Source organism: Macrosteles quadrilineatus, unplaced genomic scaffold (assembly GCF_028750875.1).
Source record: "Macrosteles quadrilineatus isolate MER2022 unplaced genomic scaffold, UCM_ALF_1.0 Scaffold_5__1_contigs__length_97177068, whole genome shotgun sequence".
Taxonomy (NCBI): Eukaryota; Metazoa; Arthropoda; class Insecta; order Hemiptera; family Cicadellidae; genus Macrosteles; species Macrosteles quadrilineatus.
The window spans coordinates 93,873,825-93,896,435 of NW_026542598.1; the positions used below are offsets into that span (position 1 = coordinate 93,873,825).

At 36.6% G+C, this 22,611-nt stretch overlaps 2 protein-coding genes across 5 annotated transcripts in view; both read left to right on the forward strand.

Annotated features, from left to right (window-relative positions):
- Window positions 1-819: 819 nt before the first annotated feature.
- LOC128995887 (uncharacterized) lies at window positions 820-2,164 on the forward strand. 2 transcript variants are annotated; one of them, XM_054420921.1, is made up of 2 exons: window positions 820-921; window positions 1,517-2,164. In XM_054420921.1, exon 2 carries the CDS (start codon window positions 1,582-1,584, stop codon window positions 2,137-2,139), a length of 558 nt encoding a protein of 185 aa, XP_054276896.1. In that variant the 5' UTR covers window positions 820-921; window positions 1,517-1,581; the 3' UTR covers window positions 2,140-2,164. The 2 variants fall into 2 exon arrangements, with proteins under 2 accessions (XP_054276896.1, XP_054276897.1); XM_054420922.1 differs by having other exon boundaries at window positions 827-921; window positions 1,521-2,164.
- A 1,413-nt stretch (window positions 2,165-3,577) lies between these two features.
- LOC128994932 (LIM domain only protein 3-like) overlaps window positions 3,578-22,611 on the forward strand; it is a 133,172-nt gene continuing 114,138 nt past the window's right edge. For 2 of the 3 annotated variants that reach the window (XM_054419768.1, XM_054419770.1), the window contains exons 1-2: window positions 5,669-5,736; window positions 6,549-6,580. The gene's annotated coding sequence lies outside the window, so the exon portion shown is untranslated. Of the gene's footprint in view, window positions 3,710-5,668; window positions 5,737-6,548; window positions 6,581-22,611 lie in introns of those variants that run through there. The other variant, XM_054419769.1, reaches the window with a different exon arrangement.

Consider the following 22,611-nt stretch of genomic DNA (forward strand, 5'->3'; position numbering starts at 1 on the left):
TGGCCTTGGATTATTAGTATTAGTATTAGTGAGTACACAGACATAATCATGTGATACTCATGGTCATCTGTCGTCACTTAGTTTACACTGGACTGGAGGCAAACTGTGGAAATACAGGGTCACTGATCCACACTTTGTACAACTGTATTTTATTTTATTTTTATTTATTCATATCAACGGATATATTTACAAAATATGTGTTTTAAGCACATGAGCAGAATGAAAAGATAACAAGAGAAGTTACATAATGGCCATGAAACAAATGAGCATTGCAACAAAAATAATAACAAGACAACAACGTAACAATAACAGATAACAATAACAGATGTATAAGTAATCCATGACGCTGGAAGTGTTGAATAAAGTTGAAATTGCAGTTTGAATATAAATGCGAAAATTACAAATATGCATAACTCATTTTTAGGACTTCATTTTTTTTAAACATATGAAAATTTCTAGATTGCTTGATGGCTACTACCTTAGGCATTATGAACAAAAAATTATTAAAACGCTTTGAAAATTCACAGTATTATATTTCAACCCAAGCTTCATGAGAGTTTTTTATTCCACACTTTCATACTGGCTTTTAATGTTAAATTAAAGTTTTAAAGGGAGCTGGTGAAATTTGAATCTCAGTCTCGAGGACTATACTGGACCAATCTTGTACAATAGATGCATGGCATTTACATTAGGCTAGTTTATATAGAAAAACAGACTACAAATAAAGGTTTCGCCCTACTGAACAAAATCTTTGTAATTTAAGAACAACCAGATTATTCACTTTTAACGATTGTATGGAATAAATAGTATCCATGGTAGCGAGGTTAAAATCCACGAAATCAGGATGCAAGACGAGAAAAATCTTATGTATACTTTTTCAAGTAAAGGAAGGTGACTGACATTATATAACCCATATTCTCTGTAAGTAGTTAGGGCCTACGTTATTATCCTCACATTAAGTGGGATTGTTTAGACACCGGACTATTGATAATAATATCATAGTTGTAGGTACGGATGACTAAATAATGTTTCCTTCAACAAATGGAAATACGCTTTGTAAATGGGCATTGATTTGAATGTTAGCATACTCTCTTAGTAGATTTGTGCTTCAAAATTTACAATGGGATGAGGAGTCTAATGTTAGTTACTTGTTAGTCATAACTAACAATTGTTTATCCAGTAATATAATATTGTATGCAAGTCTAATAGAATAAATTAGTGAAATGTATTTGAAACGTTTCTGAATAAACTATATAAAACTGCTAATACTATATGGAACAATTATCCCTTTCAAAATATAATCTTTATAATATCAAACAGTAAATCAAATAGCAATAAATAGCGATAAATGGAGTGAAATAGACCTGTGTTTCATTATTGGTCCTGGCAAATTGCTATTAAAGAGGTAACTTAAACATGCTAGTCATAGTCGATAACACAGTTATATCCTAAAACTATTTGTAGAAAAAATTATAAACTTCATATTTTTGAATCTTACAAATGCAAACATTTTCAGGCAGGTCCGCAGATTTAACATCCTAGACATACAACTCTGACATTTTACATACGAGTTCAGTGAACATGGCCGAGAGTAAAACTCCGACAATTGAGCAGAAGAGTACATTCTCTGCCAAAACCAAGGAGGGGGCCGACGTGAACTACATAGCAACTATAAAATATTACGTGAACCCGTCGGGAGACGTGAAAATAACCACACCTGGGTCAAAAACACCTAGAATCCCAGATCCAACGAGAACTGAACCCAAGGAAGAAACGAAGAAGGAAACCACAGAGACAGGTCCGAAGGTAAAGGTGGAGACAGGTGAAGGTAGTAAATCCGATAAGGTAGTAAGTAAACCGATAACAGAAGGTAAAGTCAAACCTAATGTGGACAGAGAAGCCCAACAACAAGAAGGCATTTGTCGCTTCAAAGAGTTTGTTCCTGACCCTTGCAGGGCGATGAGCGATCTCACTACTGCGATTAAAGATTTCTTTTCGTGCTCATCAAAGAAACCTGTACCTGATTCTGGAGACAGCAATCATACCAACCCACCGACAACGACTCGTACAGATCAGCCGCCAGAGAAACACGAGGACAAAGTCAACGAAGAAGCAGTTAAGACCAAGGACGAAGCCTAAGTGGCAATAAATATTTGGATTTTCAGTCGTTTTTATTTTTTTTAGAAATGAGTTTATGGATAGGCTAGTGTTTAAGTTGAAGTTTTCGGTTCCTTCACACTTCACACAAGGTTATTTTGGACTATGATTATTATACTTTTATATGTAATGTTTATTGGTACGTCTGAAATAGATTGATTTTATTTGCTAAGGTAATTCGGTAATTGTATAATGCATAAACTATTTTCGACATGTTATTAAATTATTCATTTATTAATTAGCACCAGCACCTAACTATTTTCTAGCATTCGACTAAACTATCTCGATACTTTACCGATATTACAATATTAAGCTCATAGATGTTCCACATACCTAGGAATGTCTGAGGTAGGTTCTTTCCTGATTTTCCCTCAGGCAAGTAGACGTCCAACGTTTTGAGGTGAGGTTTTCGAAAGTAAATTTTGCTCTGTATCCTTGACAAGATGAGAATACTCACAATGTTTAAGTTTGTATTGACTTTTCAAGGTAAACAAATAGAACTGACAAATGTTTAAAGCTTAACAACTAACTTAACTACTTAACAATTTTAAACAGCTGATCCAAACCAATGTAGATTTCCCATCCTTACGGAACAGCTGAAGCCAATTTTACTGTTAGTTCTGTCCGGTGTACCGTAGATGTCGTGTTTTGTTTACAGTTTGTTTCTATTATTTTAGGGCTAGTTTCTCATGATTTGTGCCTCACTGTTTGGTTATAAATTGGCTTCAGCTGTTCCATAAGGATGGGAAATCTACTGTAAAATGCTTTGCACAAATAATATGTGGTAGGTTTTAGTTTGTTCTAGATTGTGGAATTAAGTAAGATTCCATAACCGATGCTGTATCAACCTTAGGCTTTGCCTCCAAGTGTTGATAGTGTAGTCTTAATAATATATTTTTACAGAAACAATAGGAAACCTACAATTAAGTTGTACACAGTGTTCTTTCCGTTTCTAAACTCAATGTAACGTTTCTAAACTCAAGGAAACTATGTCTCCTTTATTAATGTGTGCTCACGACTCACATTTATTAATTTGTTGATTTGTTAATTCTTGACGTTTTAATAAACATATTATAGTTGGTTTGTTGAGTTATAAGTAATTTTTTATTCAATGCTCAATTTCATATGGCAATTAAATAATATGTACCTACTAAATATACAAAGATAGGTGTTTTCTTTATTATTTTATATAAAAATAGTTTTTTATTATATACGTTGAACATGGTTGAACCAATATTTTTTCAAACTTTATTATAGTATAGATATTACGATTTCATAAATATTTCTAAACACTATTGAAAAGGCACAACAATATTGCTGAAGTTCATATCAGCTGGAGCTGATGTTTGTTTATGATTTATTATTTATTGTGAGTGATTTTTTAATATTGATGTACCTAATAAAATGTGTTTATTTAAATTAAACGATTTGTAGTTTTGAAAATGCAGGATTGAAATCCAAAATACCAAATAAAGGAAAAAGATAAGGAAAGAAGGGAGGCGAAGAAGACGAAAGGTGAATGAAGTAAATGAAAAAGTTATTCGAAAATTTGGTAAGATTGTCTCATATTAGCCTACACAAGATTTTAAAATAATTCAAACCAAAATTTTATTTTCCATTTTTACCTTAATTAAAAGTCACAAATCTTAATCAAACGATGTGGTACGTTGAATGTTGTAACTATTTTATAGAACAGATGAACGAATTTCCCCAAGTCCTCTCTCCGTTGTAAAGCACGGATACAGAAGCTAGTTTATCATATAAATACAATCAGTAAACCCTTGAAGTTAGTTTATTAAGGAAATAAAACAATCTAACAAAACTTGAAACATACACACCTAGGCCTATACCGTTCATCACCAAGATGGTAAATATTGAGGTCGTCGTTGGTTACTTGGAGTAGTTATTAACACTCTGCATATACAATGACACGAAGAAACAAGAATTTATTATAAAAAACACACCACAATCTCAAAACACACAGACAATAAATTCATCTGAAACGACAGTAAGGACAAATTGTATTGTCTGATACAAACTGTGTTACTCTCACAGCAGCTATTGTCAAAGAATCGCATTGGTCCTGTGTTGAAAGATATGGTCTAATTAACTAACGATTGTCCCTATAATCACGGCTCTTTGTCGACTAAGCCCAAAATGGCCATTCACATAATCGGTTTAATTTGACCTATCACAACTCATGTGGACTATGTGATCGTTGTTTCTAGTCTGTGCTGACGTGCTGGTGTGGTTGAATTAATTTGGTCTGTAATTGTAGTTAGTACGGAAAATGTAATTTTACAGACTTCGAAAGGTACATCAACAATGTCTTCTCAACTGCATTGAAAACCCAAAGAGACTTTTGTAGTAAACCATACAGCTTGGGTACCTCCTTTAATGTAGGGGTTGTAATAAAAAAACTCCATTGCATGATAGTCAATGATGATAAGTGGAAAAGGGTTGTGATTCCATTGGAATGGTGATCCGAAATAAAATTGGTTAAATCATGTACAAATGAGTTAAAATAGCCATCAAATTGAATTTTATTAGTCTAACAATACTTATTCGTTTTTATACTGTATTCCTATACGAAATTACAATAGGGGTTTATTGAGCGCTCCACTTTACTTCTTGACCAACTCTGTGAACAGTCAATTTCCTTAAGGGTGGTTTTAGAAAGTTACGTAAAATTACTGAGCGACTTAAAATTGCTTGATTAATGTTTAGCTAGTGTGGAAAGATATACTAGGTGAGTGTACAGTCAAATTAAAGATTCGTAAAAAAATAGGGTTATAAGTAGTCTATTTAATACTCTCAACGACACATGTGGTATTTTGTAAACACGGACTATGAAGAATCCAGTGTCTACGGGTAATCTAGTGACGTTTATATTAAAATAAGTCACATAAAATATAATCATTTAAATTAACAAAAAACTCTTGGTCTTTCCACGTTCCTTACCGTACTATAGATAAGACTCATCCGAGTAGATATCGCGTTTAATCATGCATACACGCGTGTTATCCAATATTCATGCAACATTAAATATCATACGAGAGTAATGCGGATTGGAGCTGGGGGGGGGGGGGGGGGGACATCGAGGGGCTTAATCGGGGCAGCAGTTTGGGGTAAACGTGACGCGATATACGTGACCCAAATTTGGAAACTCGCGGGGGCCGAGCCGCGCCGGGGGGAGGACCCGACTGTCTTATCGGTTGAAAAACTTCACAGTTTTATACACTTTAAAAATCTATATAATTTAATTATAAATTCATAACCCTTGTAGACCCCACGAGATTGCCACTTAACCTAAATTCACCTCGGAACAAATTTTAAACGTATTTTATCTGAAGGCAAATAGTTGTGCTGGGCGGTACCGAAGAGCGACAACACAACTAAAACATCTTAAACGTTTTATTTCGTGGGGGCGGCCCGCCTCCGTGGCGCGGCGCCGGCGTGTACCGCCCCCAGGTCCACCCCCGGCGGCGGCGGCCTTAGTTGACGTCGTGGCGTCGGGTGATACACACGTAACCGCTGCGACCAGACACAGCAAACTGAGCCATCTTACGTAACTAACAGGTAGATTTAGATCTAGCTAATTATTACCTAATTTAAATATTATGATACTGAAGTTTTTACAGTGAATGTGGTAGGCCTAAGTGTTCTTTGGAGGGTTTAAAATTATATATTTTATTAATTAAATTCAACTTTTGTCTGTGTATACACACGTGACACTTGAGTATTGAAGGACAAAAATATCTGAAAATAATAGGATGATGTGATTCAAAGATTTGTCAAAATTTTTCTCTATTAATGTAGTTGGAAAACTTCGTATTAGCTGAGAAAAGTGCGTAGCTCTAGAGTTAAAAATTTTACCCTAGAATGTGACAAGTGCTTTAATTACATGGCAATTATGATAGGGTCAGCAGAATAAAACTATAACTAGTTAAAATGCTGTTTTGTTGACAAACAATGTTATGACTTAAAGGCTTGTTTGAATGTAAACGTGTGTTTAAGATTTGTGATGAATGTGTAATAACTGTTCAGATTTGTATTGCTATATTTATCTAATTATGTTGAAATGTTCCAAACTAGATGCTTGATGTGTAAAATTAGAATTATAAAATGGAGTATTGTTATTAAAAGTAGTAAAACTGCTTCATTGATAATTAAGATTCTCCAAAACCTTGAAGTCCAGACTTTGACAACCTCACATTTCACTTCAAGTTCACTGTTGAATATTTTATTGGCATCTGAAGATGCAATAGTTTTTATTACTAACTTAAGTTTTAACCTAGCACATTTTTATGAAACGTAATAATAGTTTACTGTAGCTCCTGACCACGTGGTCTTATTACTTATGACGTCACTTATTGTCACGTGGTTTACAGACACGTGATCGTGGAACCCCCCAGAGCCAACGGTGAGTAACAGCTGTTTATGTATAGTATTCTCATGTAGTTGTCTTTATTGTTAACAATAATGCAGTATAACTTAGTGTTGGACTCAAAAGTCCAATGTAAAATGAGCATGATCTCTTCTGTTTGGTAAAATCATTTACAATGATGAGAAAAGATTTGTGTTTCAGTAGATTTTAAGCTGTTTAAGTTTTAGATAGTATTGTGTGGAGTCTTAGACGTAATTTGCAGGTATCTCGTTAAAATCCAAATTACCCTAAAAAGTTAATCGTATGAAACATTTAATTTTGTTATGCATTCATTATTGTTTTGTGTGTTGCGTTATGCAATTAAAGTTATAATGTTTAAACATTTGTTAATTATGATACATTCATTAGTTTTACAGTATTAAAGGAACGAGTCCCTCAGTAAAATAGGGTAGAAAATGTATAAGTATATATATTACGTCTTAAAATTTTAAAATAATAAATTGAAAAGCTTAAATAGCTATAAAACACGAATTTTTTTAATTTTGAGTAAACGATACTAAAGTTTTTTTCACAAATACTTGTTTTAATTATCAACGTTTGTTATTTGATGCATACTAAGTTAATCTCAAGAATTGAATTAGATATTTTGTGAGAAGTTCATGAATTGTGAAAAATACTACCCCAAAACCTCCATATTGGTGTTTTTCTTTAATATCCTTGTATATTTTGACGGTTTAAAAGATTCATCAGCTGCTTGTTCAACGAAAGTTAAGGGTTTTAGACTCCGATTTGCGTAGGGCAACACCATGTTTTGATCGAATTTACGGTGCATTAAAAAAAATAATTAATGGAAAGATTTAATTAATGAATAACTGGAAGAGGTATGGGTTTTGTTACCGATAGCTGACTGTTTGCTAGCCATATCTAACACTATTTCCCACTACTTAATAAAAACTCAGCCGTGGAAATGTATGATTAATGGGAAACTTAGTTTAATACCCAAATGTTACCTCCAGTATTGTCAATTAAATTATATTTAATGTTAGCATGTCCAGATTAACTAATTTAAATTTAATTTTGGAAAAATACTATTAATTAAGTGACGACGAAAATCTTTTAATGGACCTCTATTGCTATAGTAAACTATCAAACACGAAAGGCTGCTAAGTAAACGGGACGGGTTTACAATAAAAAAAATTATGCCAAACAGCCAAACATTTTTTACAGCATTTGTATAAGTTTTACATGAACACCAAGAACAAAGACAACACATACATTAGCAATCGTTCATTACACTGAAAAAACTCAAATAACCATTCTAGAGAACACTGATATAAATCCCCATTCTGACAATATCAATATTTAAACGCACAGCTTGGATCTTTTGGCAAACACTTAAGGCCTCTAGGTTCTTAACCACATTTGAAATTTGACCCTTGAAACAGTTCAAAAAGACCGCGGAGGTTGTGAGGTGGTTTTGTTATTAAATACTCACGTCAGTGTTCTTTGTACAGGCTGCGGTGTCCCTTGTTCTGACGTTGTAGCTCGGGTTGGGGATGTAATTTGTTACATTTTGTAACACTTTGCATATTTTGAACATATGAGACGATAAGTTCCTATTTCACAAAGAAGTATACAGTAGAAAAGGGTTTCAAGGTGCATGCCTTTAAAAAATTTAGTGTTGATTTGCTGATCGAGACGGACAAAAACACAATAATCACTAAACAATGCCCACAATTAAGGTTACGTAACTTTTTATAAATTAATACATTTTAACATTTAATTATACAGTATACGTGACAATACACTCATATAATATTACCTAATTAGCATTTACAACAATATATATTTTCAATGGTTTTAAAATGATTTTTTTAGTGACTTTGTATAAGAAAAATGAACAAGCTTCAACATCGTTAATGCAGTTCACATATTTAATTAGACAATAGCGTAGCATTTCGATTATATATTTATTTTAAGGTCTGGTTTATTAATAAAACGTTACATAACCTGGTTCTTCAACTATTAAATAAATATCGCACTTGATGGGCTGTTCAGAGATTTATAGAAGGTCGTAAAATGAATTGAATTAATGTAATTCATTTTGAATTTTTTTGTGTTGGTTCACAATTGCATCCAGGTAAATCCCATCTCATTTAAGATTAAAAAAAGCTTTGCAGTTACCTTCAATTGGAAAATTACCAATACCTAGAGACTTGAAATATTGTGTTTGAAATTTAACTAGCTTCTGAATTTAAATGCCATTAAGTTAGTTTGGCCCAATACATTAAATATATTTTTCTAATGCGACTATTAATTTTCTTTTACTATAGTAAATTGATAAATTCTTCAAGTAAAGTAGGTTTTTAAATTTCAAACTCACGATTATTATGAAATATTTTAATACGAAACATGGAAAAAGAGCTGTTAAAAAATAATTAATCCCATGTTAACGGGGATACAACATCCAACAATAACAGCGCCAGGAAGTATTATATTTACAAGGCGAGTCACTCCACTTTACCGGTTTTATTTCTGTTTCTCAGGTTTATGTATATTTTACTGCGTCATGTGGCAGACAGACCCGCGAATGGACAAATTTCAATGTTTTAACAATAATGATTGTCATTCTAATGTTAATAGCTTGATTAGCAAGTCCAAGCCAAGAACACACGATTGTCAAGCTTTGATTCACAAATAAACGGAAATTAATATTAACTGAATAAATTGTACTTTTGTATTTATTTATTTTACATTTTTCCTTTGTATCTCTGTTTCGTGTAAAAAGGTCCTGCTATAAAATGTTGAGAATTGCAAATTATTTTAAAAATTGGAGCTAAAATTTGTGTTTTATAACTGTATTGTGTGTATTTAATACTATACGTTTCAAGTGTATCGCGTAAGGGAAAAGAAATTTCCGATTAAAATCCTTAAATTGAACGAATCATAAAAAATCTTAAAAATAAAATTTAACTTATTTTAGGTGCGGGATAATTCGAGCTGAGTCATTTTAGTTGTCCAAACCCAAAATACCAATCGTTTAAATCGTAAAATTTTATTAATGCTGATGTCGATTTATTAGTTTGATCAAAAATTATACAAAATCGAAAACTATCGAATTCGTAAAACGGGAAAGATTTAGTAGCCCCCCTTTACAGAATTATCAAAAATATAACAATAATCACAAGCCGAAACAACATAAATCATCTATCTATCAACAACCATAAAATTCAACGCTAACAATGTAACCAATCGATTCGTTGCGATTGGACAAATCCATCACATAAAATTCCACACAAACTACATCGAAATCGTTTATAAACCACATAAATCCGATAGCGAACAATTCGGCCAAACATTGTAATAATCGCTAATTACAGCTTCTGAAAAACACTTAAAATACGGTAAATAACCGCGGCCACATGTGCGCCGGAATAATCCACACTTATAAATCTGTCAAGAGATCGGTTCGACGTTTTCAAACATTGATGGCGTTGCTGGGTTTAAATTAACCCGCTAAATGCATATTAATCGCAATACAAACTGGATCAGCATCAATAATAATTATAATTAACGCAATTAGTCTAACTATTATGCATGAAGTTGTTATTAAACCGGAAATGATTGGAATTCGTACACCGATTCTCGCTCTTGTATTACTTATTTTCTGTCGGCGATAATCCATTGCTATTTCGATGATAAATTCGCCGCAAATGTTGGTTTAACCAATCCATCGTTCGATATTTGAAATTGGTGGATTGACTTAAAAAATGATTCATAATGAAAAGGCTGTGGGGCCACGCAACAACATTCTATTGTCTAAATGAACCATTGTAGAATGTTCCTTATAGTAGCTACCACAGTGATAGATAATTGGACACATAAAGGTTCACTTCCTATGCGGCGACTGATATGACTCTAGCGTCAAGAGCGACTCCCAAGACTAGTGACTAGTGCAATTGCACTCTTGACCGTCATGGAATAAGTACAGTTGGCAGCGAATATATTACTTGGGAAAGAGGAGGAAAAGGAAATATTAATGTGCATGGTAAAAGACTGACTCAAGCTCCGTATATATTAAACTATAAAGTCGTTACAGCCTCGCGACTGAAGAGACTGAATTGCTCACGGTCCAGTCGCGACGGATCTAGCCACGCGGCTCCAGGCGCGACGCCTCTAGCCACGCGGCTCCAGGCGCGACGGCTCTAGCCACGCGGCTCCAGGCGCGACGGATCTAGCCACGCGGCTCCAGGCGCGACGGCTCTAGCCACGCGGCTCCAGGCGCGACGCCTCTAGCCACGCGGCTCCAGGCGCGACGGCTCTAGCCACGCGGCTTCAGTCGCGACGGATCTAGCCACGCGGCTCCAGGCGCGACGCCTCAAGCCACGCGGCTCCAGGCGCGACGCCTCCAGCCACGCGGCTCCAGGCGCGACGCCTCTAGCCACGCGGCTCCAGGCGCGACGCCTCTAGCCACGCGGCTCCAGGCGCGACGTCTCTATAGCCACGCGGCTCCAGGCGCGACGGCTCTAGCCACGCGGCTCCAGTCGCGACGGCCCTAGCCACGCGGCTCCAGTCGCGACGGCTCTAGCCACGCGGCTCCAGGCGCGACGGCTCTAGCCACGCGGCTCCAGGCGCGACGGCTCTAGCCACGCGGCTCCAGTCGCGACGGCTCTAGCCACGCGGCTCCAGGCGCGACGGCTCTAGCCACGCGGCCCCAGGCGCGACGGGTCTAGCCACGCGGCTCCAGGCGCGACGGCTCTAGCCACGCGGCTCCAGGCGCGACGCCTCTAGCCACGCGGCTCCAGTCGCGACGGCTCTAGCCACGCGGCTCCAGTCGCGACGGCTCTAGCCACGCGGCTCCAGGCGCGACGGCTCTAGCCACGCGGCTCCAGGCGCGACGCCTCTAGCCACGCGGCTCCAGTCGCGACGGCTCTAGCCACGCGGCTCCAGTCGCGACGGCTCTAGCCACGCGGCTCCAGGCGCGACGCCTCTAGCCACGCGGCTCCAGGCGCGACGGCTCTAGCCACGCGGCTCCAGGTGCGACGGATCTAGCCACGCGGCCCCAGGCGCGACGGCTCTAGCCACGCGGCTCCAGGTGCGACGGCTCTAGCCACGCGGCTCCAGTCGCGACGGCTCTAGCCACGCGGCTCCAGGCGCGACGGCTCTAGCCACGCGGCTCCAGGCGCGACGGCTCTAGCCACGCGGCTCCAGGCGCGACGGCTCTAGCCACGCGGCTCCAGGCGCGACGCCTCTAGCCACGCGGCTCCAGTCGCGACGGCTCTAGCCACGCGGCTCCAGTCGCGACGGCTCTAGCCACGCGGCTCCAGGCGCGACGGCTCTAGCCACGCGGCTCCAGGCGCGACGTCTCTATAGCCACGCGGCTCCAGGCGCGACGGCTCTAGCCACGCGGCTCCAGTCGCGACGGCCCTAGCCACGCGGCTCCAGTCGCGACGGCTCTAGCCACGCGGCTCCAGGCGCGACGGCTCTAGCCACGCGGCTCCAGGCGCGACGGCTCTAGCCACGCGGATCCAGGTGCTCTTTAGGAATGGGTTGCATTTACTTTGCATTGTAGCAGTATTTATTTCAGACGCGTGGCTCAGGAATCGGACCTTAAAAGAGTCTCCGAGTACCCTGACGACAACCACGTGACCGGTCGATAATTATTGAATTTTTTTGTACAATTTACTGTCGTGGAAATGCTTATTCAGTGTTGGTATCGATAAAATTAATAGTGTTGAAAAACATATTGAACATCCAGACGGTCTCGAAGCAACATTTGCCCTGTGAAGGTTTATTGTACGATAATGTTTGTGCGTTTGAAAAATGCTTCTAGAATGTAGACAATAAGTACCAATCGGTACCAAACCCTTCATTGAATTATGTTAACGAAAATATACCTAAATTTTGTTAAACTAAATACGGCACAACAATGGCCTAAATAATGATTTTGTGGCAAAAATGCATCAATCATTGGTATTTAAAATCTCCCCATACAGTCACACCTCTCAGCCATTTCAAAACTGTACACTCCGCTCTTAGTCTTTCACTCCCATACACAATCTACACCCCACCAATCTATTCCCAATCACCGTACCAGTCAACGTCATCGAAATAAAACCCAATGTGCAAATAAACACGCGCGATATCGTAAACAAGAATAACTCCGATACCTGGGCCAGTGTCGGGGACGTAAGGGATGAGGCTCGTAGCAGGGGGAGGGGGGAGGCACGCGAGAAGATAAAAATCAGCAATTAGCAAGCGGTAATTACACAGACTTGGATGGTTCAGCGGCGTCAAATATGCAGGGTATCGTGTGAAATATAGGATGGGGTTTGGAACCACCTCGGGCGCGCTGATAACCATGAGTTAACGTTCGAACGGCGGCAACATTGTGAAACATAACGGCGGGAATTGTGGTGCATGTACATTTTAGACTGGGGAAATATCGTTTTATGTTACACAGGTTCATTGTGGGGAATCTGGTTCAAGATTTCACAATAGGCACGTTTTACATGATTTTAATATATCTGTTTAAGCTGTGTCGCTCATGGCGTTAAGAATGGAGCATTTTTCATTTTTCGACTAAAGAAGGCGTTTTAGATGTAAGATTTTACGTTCAATTATATTTGGATGTAGGATTTTCCATACGATGTCTATTTAACACCTTTGACTATTGATGGATGTAGACATTTAATTTTCGTGCTAAGCTGTCGATAGTCTTAGAATAACAATGAATATCGTTTAATTGAGTCAACGACAAATTGCTCTGATGTTGATATCAATTTATGTCTAATACGTCGAATTTTAAAATCAGGAAGAAGTTAAAGAGCATCCAATTTGTAAGCTATAGATTTTATATACCAGATAAACTATCATTGTAACAAAAATTAAGGTCGAAACTAGAATTTTGACAGTAGCAAACCCAATGAATTGTTCATTTAACTATATTCTGTTTGAATAACAAATTCGCTGCTGCGGGTGCATACAAAAAATGGAATATGCACATTAGTATCAGAAAGTCAATGCTAAAATAACGTAAATAGTAAATTGATGTTAAGTTTCAAACTGAAAAAATTAAAATAAACTAGAATTTGTACAGCACAGTCTGCGAGTGGCTCGTGCAGTTGTCCTCTTTTCCCTTAGAAATAGGAGACAACTGGTTCATATGTTTACTTTAATACCAAACTTGAATGCTAAAACCTACGTTCATTGCTGTTGAGTTTAAAACCTTTAGCGGAACTATAGCCTCTTTAACAAATCAGCCCAACTAAAACGGGAACAAAAATTAAAAGAATGAAACGAAAATATTGACACTATAAAACTCTATGAGGTGATTCATCTTGTGTTTGAATAAAAAAGTTGGCTACAGCTGGTCCATTCAGATGGGATGTACACATCCAAAAGTCAACGATAAGCAACTGTAAGAAATATTTAATGTGTTTTTCGGCACTTACCATAAAGTTCAAAAGACTGAATAACATTTGAAGATAGGTTAGTAAGAAATACAAGGAAATGTCACACCTGGTAGTTGCGGCGTTTACCTCAACACACACACATGTACACTATGGTACGTTGTGGTCAGACAGCACCCAACCCTGGTTTTCACACATACCACGTGGTCGACGAGTTAATTAATACATAACTATCCCTGCATACCAGCCAGCGTCTCATCCAGCTCCGCTAATTGTATTTATGCCGATGCCGGGGAATCCAGCAAACCGCTAACGTGGCGAGCCGCTAGAGCAGAGGCCGGGGTGAAGAGGGCAATGTAGTAGGCAAGTTGATGTAAGGGATTCGTCAACTAATTGTCTTTAAAAATCATTATTCGGGGGTTTAAATGTAATTTGTTAATTTTTAAGGCAAATCAAGGAAGCGAGATGTTTGCAAACATATGTCGATGGTGTTCGGATTGAGATACTAAGGCTTATAATATACAATAATCTCACAAAAAACGTCTGGCAATTTTTTTCGTTGGATTTGTACACTTTTTATGGGTTTACAGGGTTAGCTACCTCAACATAAAAAGTAGAAGAAAATCTAAACAGCGTTCACTAGAAACGTTTTACAAAATTAGCATACGCTGTAACCCTTCAAGCTCTGTATTATTTGGTACCTCTTAGGAAAATGCAGTTTAATCATACAATACTTTATAAACATAGCATTTACAGCTTCAAACGGCTTTGAAAATGTAAGTAATACAATAGTTATACTCTTTAGTGTCAAATATTATTTTAAAAACGAAAAATGTTAGTAATTTTTCGTTATTTAAGCATTTAGTTTAGATTTTTTAAATTTAATATTTTGCACCTGGAAACGAAAGTTAAACGAAACAAGGATTATAAACATAATATTAATAGCTTATAACAGCTTTAAAGATAATAAATATTAAAATAAATGTTATCTTTAATGTTGCGAGAAAAAAACATTTAAAACTACAAAGGCTCATATATTTTTCATTGTATGTTTAGTTACTAAGAAAATAGTCGTTTTCATACCCTTAATTTTAATTTATATGAATATTTGTCATTAATCACATTGTATTCAGAATCATAAATTAAGTAAAACGCCTTCTTGTATTTAAAACACTGCAAAACTCTAGTTCAACAACAGTTAGGCAATCATTGGCCTAATTCAAATAAAAATTATCAAGTCAATTTACTTTTTACTTCTTGATTAATGTAGTTTAATATACGTTTTACATTTTATGACTAACTTTAAATTTTAAAAATCATATCATTTATTTATCAACTACCCAACACTACAACCTAATACTTTAATTTCATACTATTTTCCATCTGGAGGTAAAAAGATCAATTTTCATTGGCGATATTTCTTACCGTTCAGTGACATATGTTCATTTTTAGCACATTGTGCCATACATTCACCAATGCATTTGACATTTAACATTGCAAAGCCCCAGATAGCGTGTTAAAGCAATTGCTGATAAGAAGTTTGACAGCGTTGTGAGCGTCTGATAGTAGAGTCAGCACAACAATGCTGATATTAATCAGGCTGCATTATGCTGAATCAGCTAGTTATTAGTTCGTGCAGCCTGCACGCGCTGTAATTAATTTGATAATTATACCATTGATGTGGAATAGTCAATTGAATATCCTGCGAAATAAATATCTTAAAACCATGTTAACTGGAACTCTGCCGCTCGATTTGGTGATTTTCACAATCAATATATTGAAATATTATATGTTGACTCAGCATGTACTATTGGAATTTCGGAATACAGTCGCACAGACTAGTTGTAGCTATTTTAGGAGTGCCTGTGTATAGTTTTAGATTATAGGTTTGGTATGATTTTAACTGTACATAGCTGAGTCCAAATGGGATATTTCGATTTATTATGGAATGCATAGAGTAGCTGAATTTCAAAATCATAACTAAAATATATTTTTTCTTTTCCGGATTTGTTATTTCATGGTCCAGATTTACATTTATTGGATTTTAGCCGGATTGGTGGCATCGGAGTTCTGGTGTCCTTTACTTTTTATTTGCTGGAATATTTTACGTTTAAACTCATATTTCCATTTTCTTTCTTCTCCGCGGGAGTAGTGGAATTTCTTAGAAAACACTCATTCATAAAGCAATCAGATGATTTACTGCACAACGGAAATGAATGAATTAATGTTTTTAAAAGTGAATACAATGTGCCCTTCTCTTAGAGTAACTATTTTTAGTGGCCACAATTTTAAAATCTTACACACAAACTTTGTAGTCTTCAACATAACCTATTTAAAAACGATTCAAAAGACCTGTTTATTTATGTTTACTACTGGTTCAATCGTTTCATAAAACCTTTATATTAAACGGCAAATCACTGGAATGAAGTAAAATATCGTTTGTCCAACAACGAATGAGTTTATGATAAAACACTACAATCATTTTTGAAACCTATTGTTCATAACAGTGTTCAATCGTTGCTCTCAATAGACGAACTGCGCAATAATTAATCCACAGTGAAAAAGGGGAAATAATTTTCAACAAACGAGAAAGACTTTTACAATATTTAACCAACAATACTGTAAGCCCGGCGCGCACTCATGAATAGATAATTTAGTTAATTCAACATTAACCGGTGTGGTCCCCTCATTTAATTATACAAATAGCGCATTTTGTTATATTAAAGGTCATTTCGTATTTGTTCGGTTTTTGTTCGTTTAATAATAAATTCCGTTCACCGTGAGGGTGACATTATTACGGGCAGCCCGTGTAAACGGGGCCATAAAATATAGGTTTATTTTAATCCGCAGTAAAACATTAGCGCTGCGGCGACGCGTCGTTTTATAGGGCTTAACAAGGACATTACCATGAAAATGTGATTAGAAGGGCAAGTGACGGTCTGGACGTATAGCCCAGGGTCTGTCACACTGAACTGATCACCGCAATGCTTAGAAAGCACGGTTAAGCCCCGTGTACACGAGGCTAGTACTAGCAGCTAGTTGATTAGCGCTAGTAAATTCGCTCCGTGTAAACGGTCTACTAGCGTAAAAAATTACTAGCGCGCTAGCATTTTACTCGCTGCTAGTCGTTTTGAACATGTTTGATATTACTAGCGCTAATAAGTGGAGGGGGTGGTCACGTGACCACTAGCGCTAGCGAACTAGCGCGGTACTAGCGGGGCATTTGCACTTCTGCTAGTGCTAATCGCCACTCGCCACGCCGGTGATCAGTTTGTTGTTGTGTGTGTTGTTGCATTGCGGCCAGTTTGTGTATTGTAAAGAAGGAAATGAATCTCTGTTGCCAAATACCTCAGAGTTATTTGAAGTTTAGTTTTTGGCGTTATAGCCTCTCTCATAACAGTAAAATTTTTCTTAATCAGTGGAGTGATTAGTTCAAACAGTTCTTCAAACTTTAAAGCATTCATTCTCAAAAACTTAAAGTACTCTGTAGGGTATTCCAATGCCAGTTCTCTTAAAAGAGTATTGGACGCACCAAGATGTTCTCGCCTCCTACTCCACTTTCGAACCCACACAGATCGTCTCTTTTTATTAAGTTCATGTTCACACAATTCTCGTACACCAATTCTTAAAATTTGTCTCAAAACATTTCGATTTAAGGGAACAGAAGACATTTTGTGCTAAACTGAAATGACTATTGCGACCAATGAACACTTCACTTCTACATGACTAGCGCTAATAATAAGCGCTAGTAACTAGCCACGTGTAGATGGGAATTTTCGCGCTAGTGTGCCCAGCTAGTGCTAGCAGCGAATACTAGCTGCTAGTAAACTAGCTACGTGTACACGGGGCTTAGAATTTCACTGTAGACGCTAGTAATGAACTAAAGTCTCGTATAATAGCCATATGACAAATAGTGAGTCTATGACCTAGTCTAGGCTCACAATCGATCTAGGAACCTTTGCGTTTGAAAGTGAGCATTTAAACCATACATTTTTCGTTACGCTGCAGCCAAAAAGGTTGTTTTGATACAGGATACATGTCGAAGGCTAAAAATGTCCTTTTACTCCTAGTGTAAAAGATAACCTGCAAGAGTCAAGAACATTGAAAATTCGCCACATGATTTAGCGGAAGACTCCAGTCCCGATTGATTACAATATTATTTTATCGTTATCAAATTATTTTTATGTTTACTATCACGTCACGTACGTTTAACTAAAAAAATTAACGTTTTCCTTTTATTGACATTAAAACCAATTAATCGGGTTTGGATGTATAATTCTTTTGGCAGAGTACCTAATTCTTGTCACTTTAAAAAAAAGTTACACATCAATCGCAAAACAAGTAAATAGTATTTAGGATAGCTTATAAGGGTAGAAAATTTACGAAATCATAGTTACGCGATTTAGTTAGCTTGAAAGGTGTAGTATGACGAAGAATGTAGTTCATGACACGGGCCAGAAGTGTTTTGTAACACTCGCTCCTTTTCAAACATGGGCTTCTTCTAGTTTGTGTAAAAAAAGAGTCACTCTAGGCCCTACTGAGGAAATATACTACGTTACTAGCCAAGCTTCATAAGAGCAAGAGCTCAGTAACCCGGCTATAAAAGCAGTGAGAACCAAGTACATTTTCTTGAGTCGGTTTACAGCCCCACTTGAGGTTAGGTTTCGGTTGAATAATTAATCGCACGATAACCAAGATAAAGGATACCAAAGAGAGCGATCTCCGCCCCAATGGACCCATCAGCCCACATCTCGTTAACCGACAACATCCAATTGAGAACATTGTAATTATCCCAACCCTTGCACGCTTTGTTTCCTCTCTTTAATTCACTGTATTACCGTCTTGCACTTACTTTTTCCGTTAAAAAATTAAAATAAACGGGGCGAAGTTTTCGAGATTGTTATTAACACTGGTTTCAACCCCAGTGTTTGTTCATTTAAGAGTTTGTAAATTATTTTGTGTTGTTTTTTCAACTTTTGAGAGGGTGAGAAATATGCTATTGCAAAAGGAAAAAAAATCTATGAAGACACAATATGGTTCTATTTTAAAATACGTTTTCTAAGGCTTAATTTCTAATATCAATCTAAAGCGCAAGATCGTGGATCCTATGTTGATAAATTTCGATATTGTTAATTTTAGGATTGTTTTGAAGTAAGTAAATTCATCAATTTGCCTTGCTATATAACACAAAAACGTTGAAAAGATGTAAGATTTTTTTTCAAACAGCCCGAAATACTTCACTTTAACTTAAGAGTTAACTAAGTAACTTATATTAGTGTTAATTTTTTGTTACATTACAACCTACTAAAATGCATGGTCAAATGCTAAAGCTTTCTAGGGGGAACAGCTGACATAAACGACAATAAACGAACCCGAGTAAGAAAGCTGGTATTTATCAGCATAGTAATTCCTTTTAGCGAATTTCCCATATAGGGAATAAGCTATTACCGTAGTACTCATGGTAAGACCTGGACCCGAGACAGATTTAATTTTTCATTTTGAGGTCCCTAGAGGCCAAAAACACCAACCGTTAAAATTCATATATATATATATATTTATATATATATATTTATATATATATATATATGTGTGTCCGTTAGCGCGATAACTCGAGCAAAAATGATCCGATTTTGATGAAATTTGGTACAAACGTGTAAACTTACGTTTATTCGAACGAGTTCGCGATCCAGCATAATTGGACCATGGGAACGGGGGATTATGGGGGGTTTTATGGGGTAAAAATGGGTTTTTCCCATTTTAGAACCTAAAAACAAAAAATTTTGCGATTTCTTTCTAAACCATTTTGTAGAGCTTAAAAAAAGAAATAATTTAGTATATTGTATGCCTAACGGTCACGGAGAAAATTCAAAAATAGTGTAATTGAAAATTCCCATGTTATTCTTATGGAGAAAATGAAAATTGTTGTAGTTTACTTGTTTATGGGTATATATTGATAAAATTTGGCAAATTTATTTATTTTATCCTATACTATTGACGTATGATCAAAAAACACTTTTTACCTTCCCCGTAGCAGCAAACCTAAGCACTCGTTAAATCTAATGTTATTTAAATAGGGAATAATATGTCTTATTTATTGAAATATTTTAGTAAAAATGTAATCAGACGAGTTGAAATTCGCTTAGTCTGCAGGTTTGCTGCGGCGGGGGTATGTCTTATTTATGGAAATATTTTAGTAAAAATGTAATCAGACGAGTTGAAATTCGCTTAGTCTGCAGGTTTGCTGCGGCGGGGGTATTTGTCTATGTTGTCAGTTACACCCCTGCATTTTCAGCTTTAAATATAAAAAAACAGCATGCTTCGTTATTAATTCAAGAATTGAATTGAGTTGAAAATTGAACCAGTAGTTTAAAAAAAGGTCCGAGAAAAACAACCTGTTGAACGATTCGAATAATGTCAATTTTGTTATTTAGTTTTTTTGAAAAGCTGTGAACAAATTTTGGACATTTTTCTTCAAACGTTCAGTTCAAATCTTAGATACAATTTATTTTGAAGATATTATCCTTCCCTAAGTCTACACCATGTAATGTTTAATTCTTAAATCTGACTTGATACATTGCAGTCATTAAACCCGGGGTAAAGTTATTCAGTGATCTCCAATCCCCAGCCATTATACTCGTTTGCAGCAAACTGCCATTCCGATGTTAAGAGGCGGAAACAAAAGTTCGCCTTTAGAAGATTAAAAAGGGGAAGCAATTACAAGTTTGCAACTAGATTCGACTTGATGGCCCGCCAGGCTCCGTTAACTGCCCCCATAGAGTAACTCGGCGAAACGCACAGAGTATCGTCTCTGGCGGATGTCGGTGTTCGTACGTATAAAAGACAATAATACACTAACTCTCTTGGTGTATATTAATCATCCTTATATGTTAGCCGAAGACGACTAGGGCATTTTTGCCCATTTTTTATACATGGTGTTTTATTTTCTGCTATTTTGTGTCTGTTAGACTATTTATACAGAATAAAACAATCTGTAAAACTATTGCTTGTTCTATGGTATAGCAACCATGTGAAATGGCAAATTAGGAAATTTCCTCTTATTATTTAAGGTACCTTTAGCTGACATCAGCGCACCCAAACCTTACCAAAGCACAAAGCACACATAAAACAGGCTTAGGACATACAACTGGACAAGATTATAATACTACTATTATACTATTGTCACAATAACAAAAGGTGAGTGTATTAATTTTATTGGTTGCCGCAGTGAGGATAAAAGTTCTACGATTATTGTATGAGGCAAAGAAACAGTCTAAATGATTATTAAAGTAAACTAGCTGTTACCCACGGGCTTCACCACGTTTGACTTCGTAAGTATTAATTGGTGAATTTATAAATGGGGTGTCTACTTCAGAATCCAATAGTCAATGGTTAAACTGAAATAAACAGAACAGAATACAGTAATACAAACAAATAATCATACCTGATTTCAATAAGGTTATACATTGAAAGAATAACAAACTAATAAGTTCAACTGAGGTATTTTTAACATTAGGTATATGGAAAGTTCCCATTAGAAAGGAATTACGACCTTAAAGGGCAATTCATGAAATAATGGGTTTTGCGCAAGGTTTCTTGTCATGACGAACATTTTAAGTATATGGTTTATGGGGGTATGACTTTTAGTTTTCTCCAAAGGTCATGGGTACTTTGGGATATATATATGGATATGGATAAATGATGAGAAAATATGAATAAGATGTAATATTAGCAAATTAGATTAGGAAACGGGATTTTTTTAAATTTAAGCTAATGTGGTTGATTATTTTAAATATCTTTATGTTTGTAACAACTATAACTTAAGCATATTTTCAGTTTATAAATTAAATTTTAATCTAAACAGGCACATAATAAAATGTTCATATGACAATGACTCGATGATATCAATGACTTGAAAGCTGCTGCAACGGGGAATGCTGCTAAAACTATCTTTAGGAGATTTAACAAGCTTGCAATGCAATCAGCAAATTAGTAAATTCTTTGGAAATTCATCAAATAAAATAAAATAGCTTAAAAGTAAAAAAATCTTTGTAATAATTAATTACATTTTTTATCTCCACGAAGTATTTGAAGTATCCCGTACCATAAAAATGCACAATGCAAAAATTACAAAAACCTACTTTTTCCCTGCATTTTCCAGCAAACAATTTCACTCAGAGCCACTAAATGCTCATAAAAATACGTAAAGCGCATAAACTGGCGATTGACAACATTCCTGGATTTATTCAACGCCTATCACAAAACTGCACTCGGTGTAGCAAAAATCTCAAATATGCATCAACACAGATTAATTCGGTTAGTTTTTGACCGGTTTTGCCAGATTAGCGTTCTCGCATTGAGGTACTGTTTGTCTCCACTATCGCGTATTTATTTTCGCCATGAAAAATAACCACTTGATTATTGACTATTGCCCACTTGTTTGTTCGTTTTAATTGAGTTTAACCGTTTGTTTTCGTCGCCCGCGGCTCGCCGACCGTTCTATTATAAATATCGCATTATTTGTTCTAGATACTGTTTTGGTTCTCTTAAAATGGAAATTAAATTGTTTCAATATTTTCAATCAGTTTTGTGCGAAACGTTCCGGTAGTTTGCTCGTTTGCGATGTTTTGTTAAATACACATTTTGTATAGCTGCTGA

What these genes read in the sequence shown, in the direction of transcription:
- LOC128995887 (XM_054420921.1), top strand. Translation starts at nt 1,582, where the DNA reads ATGGCCGAGAGTAAAACTCCGACAATTGAGCAGAAGAGTACATTCTCT.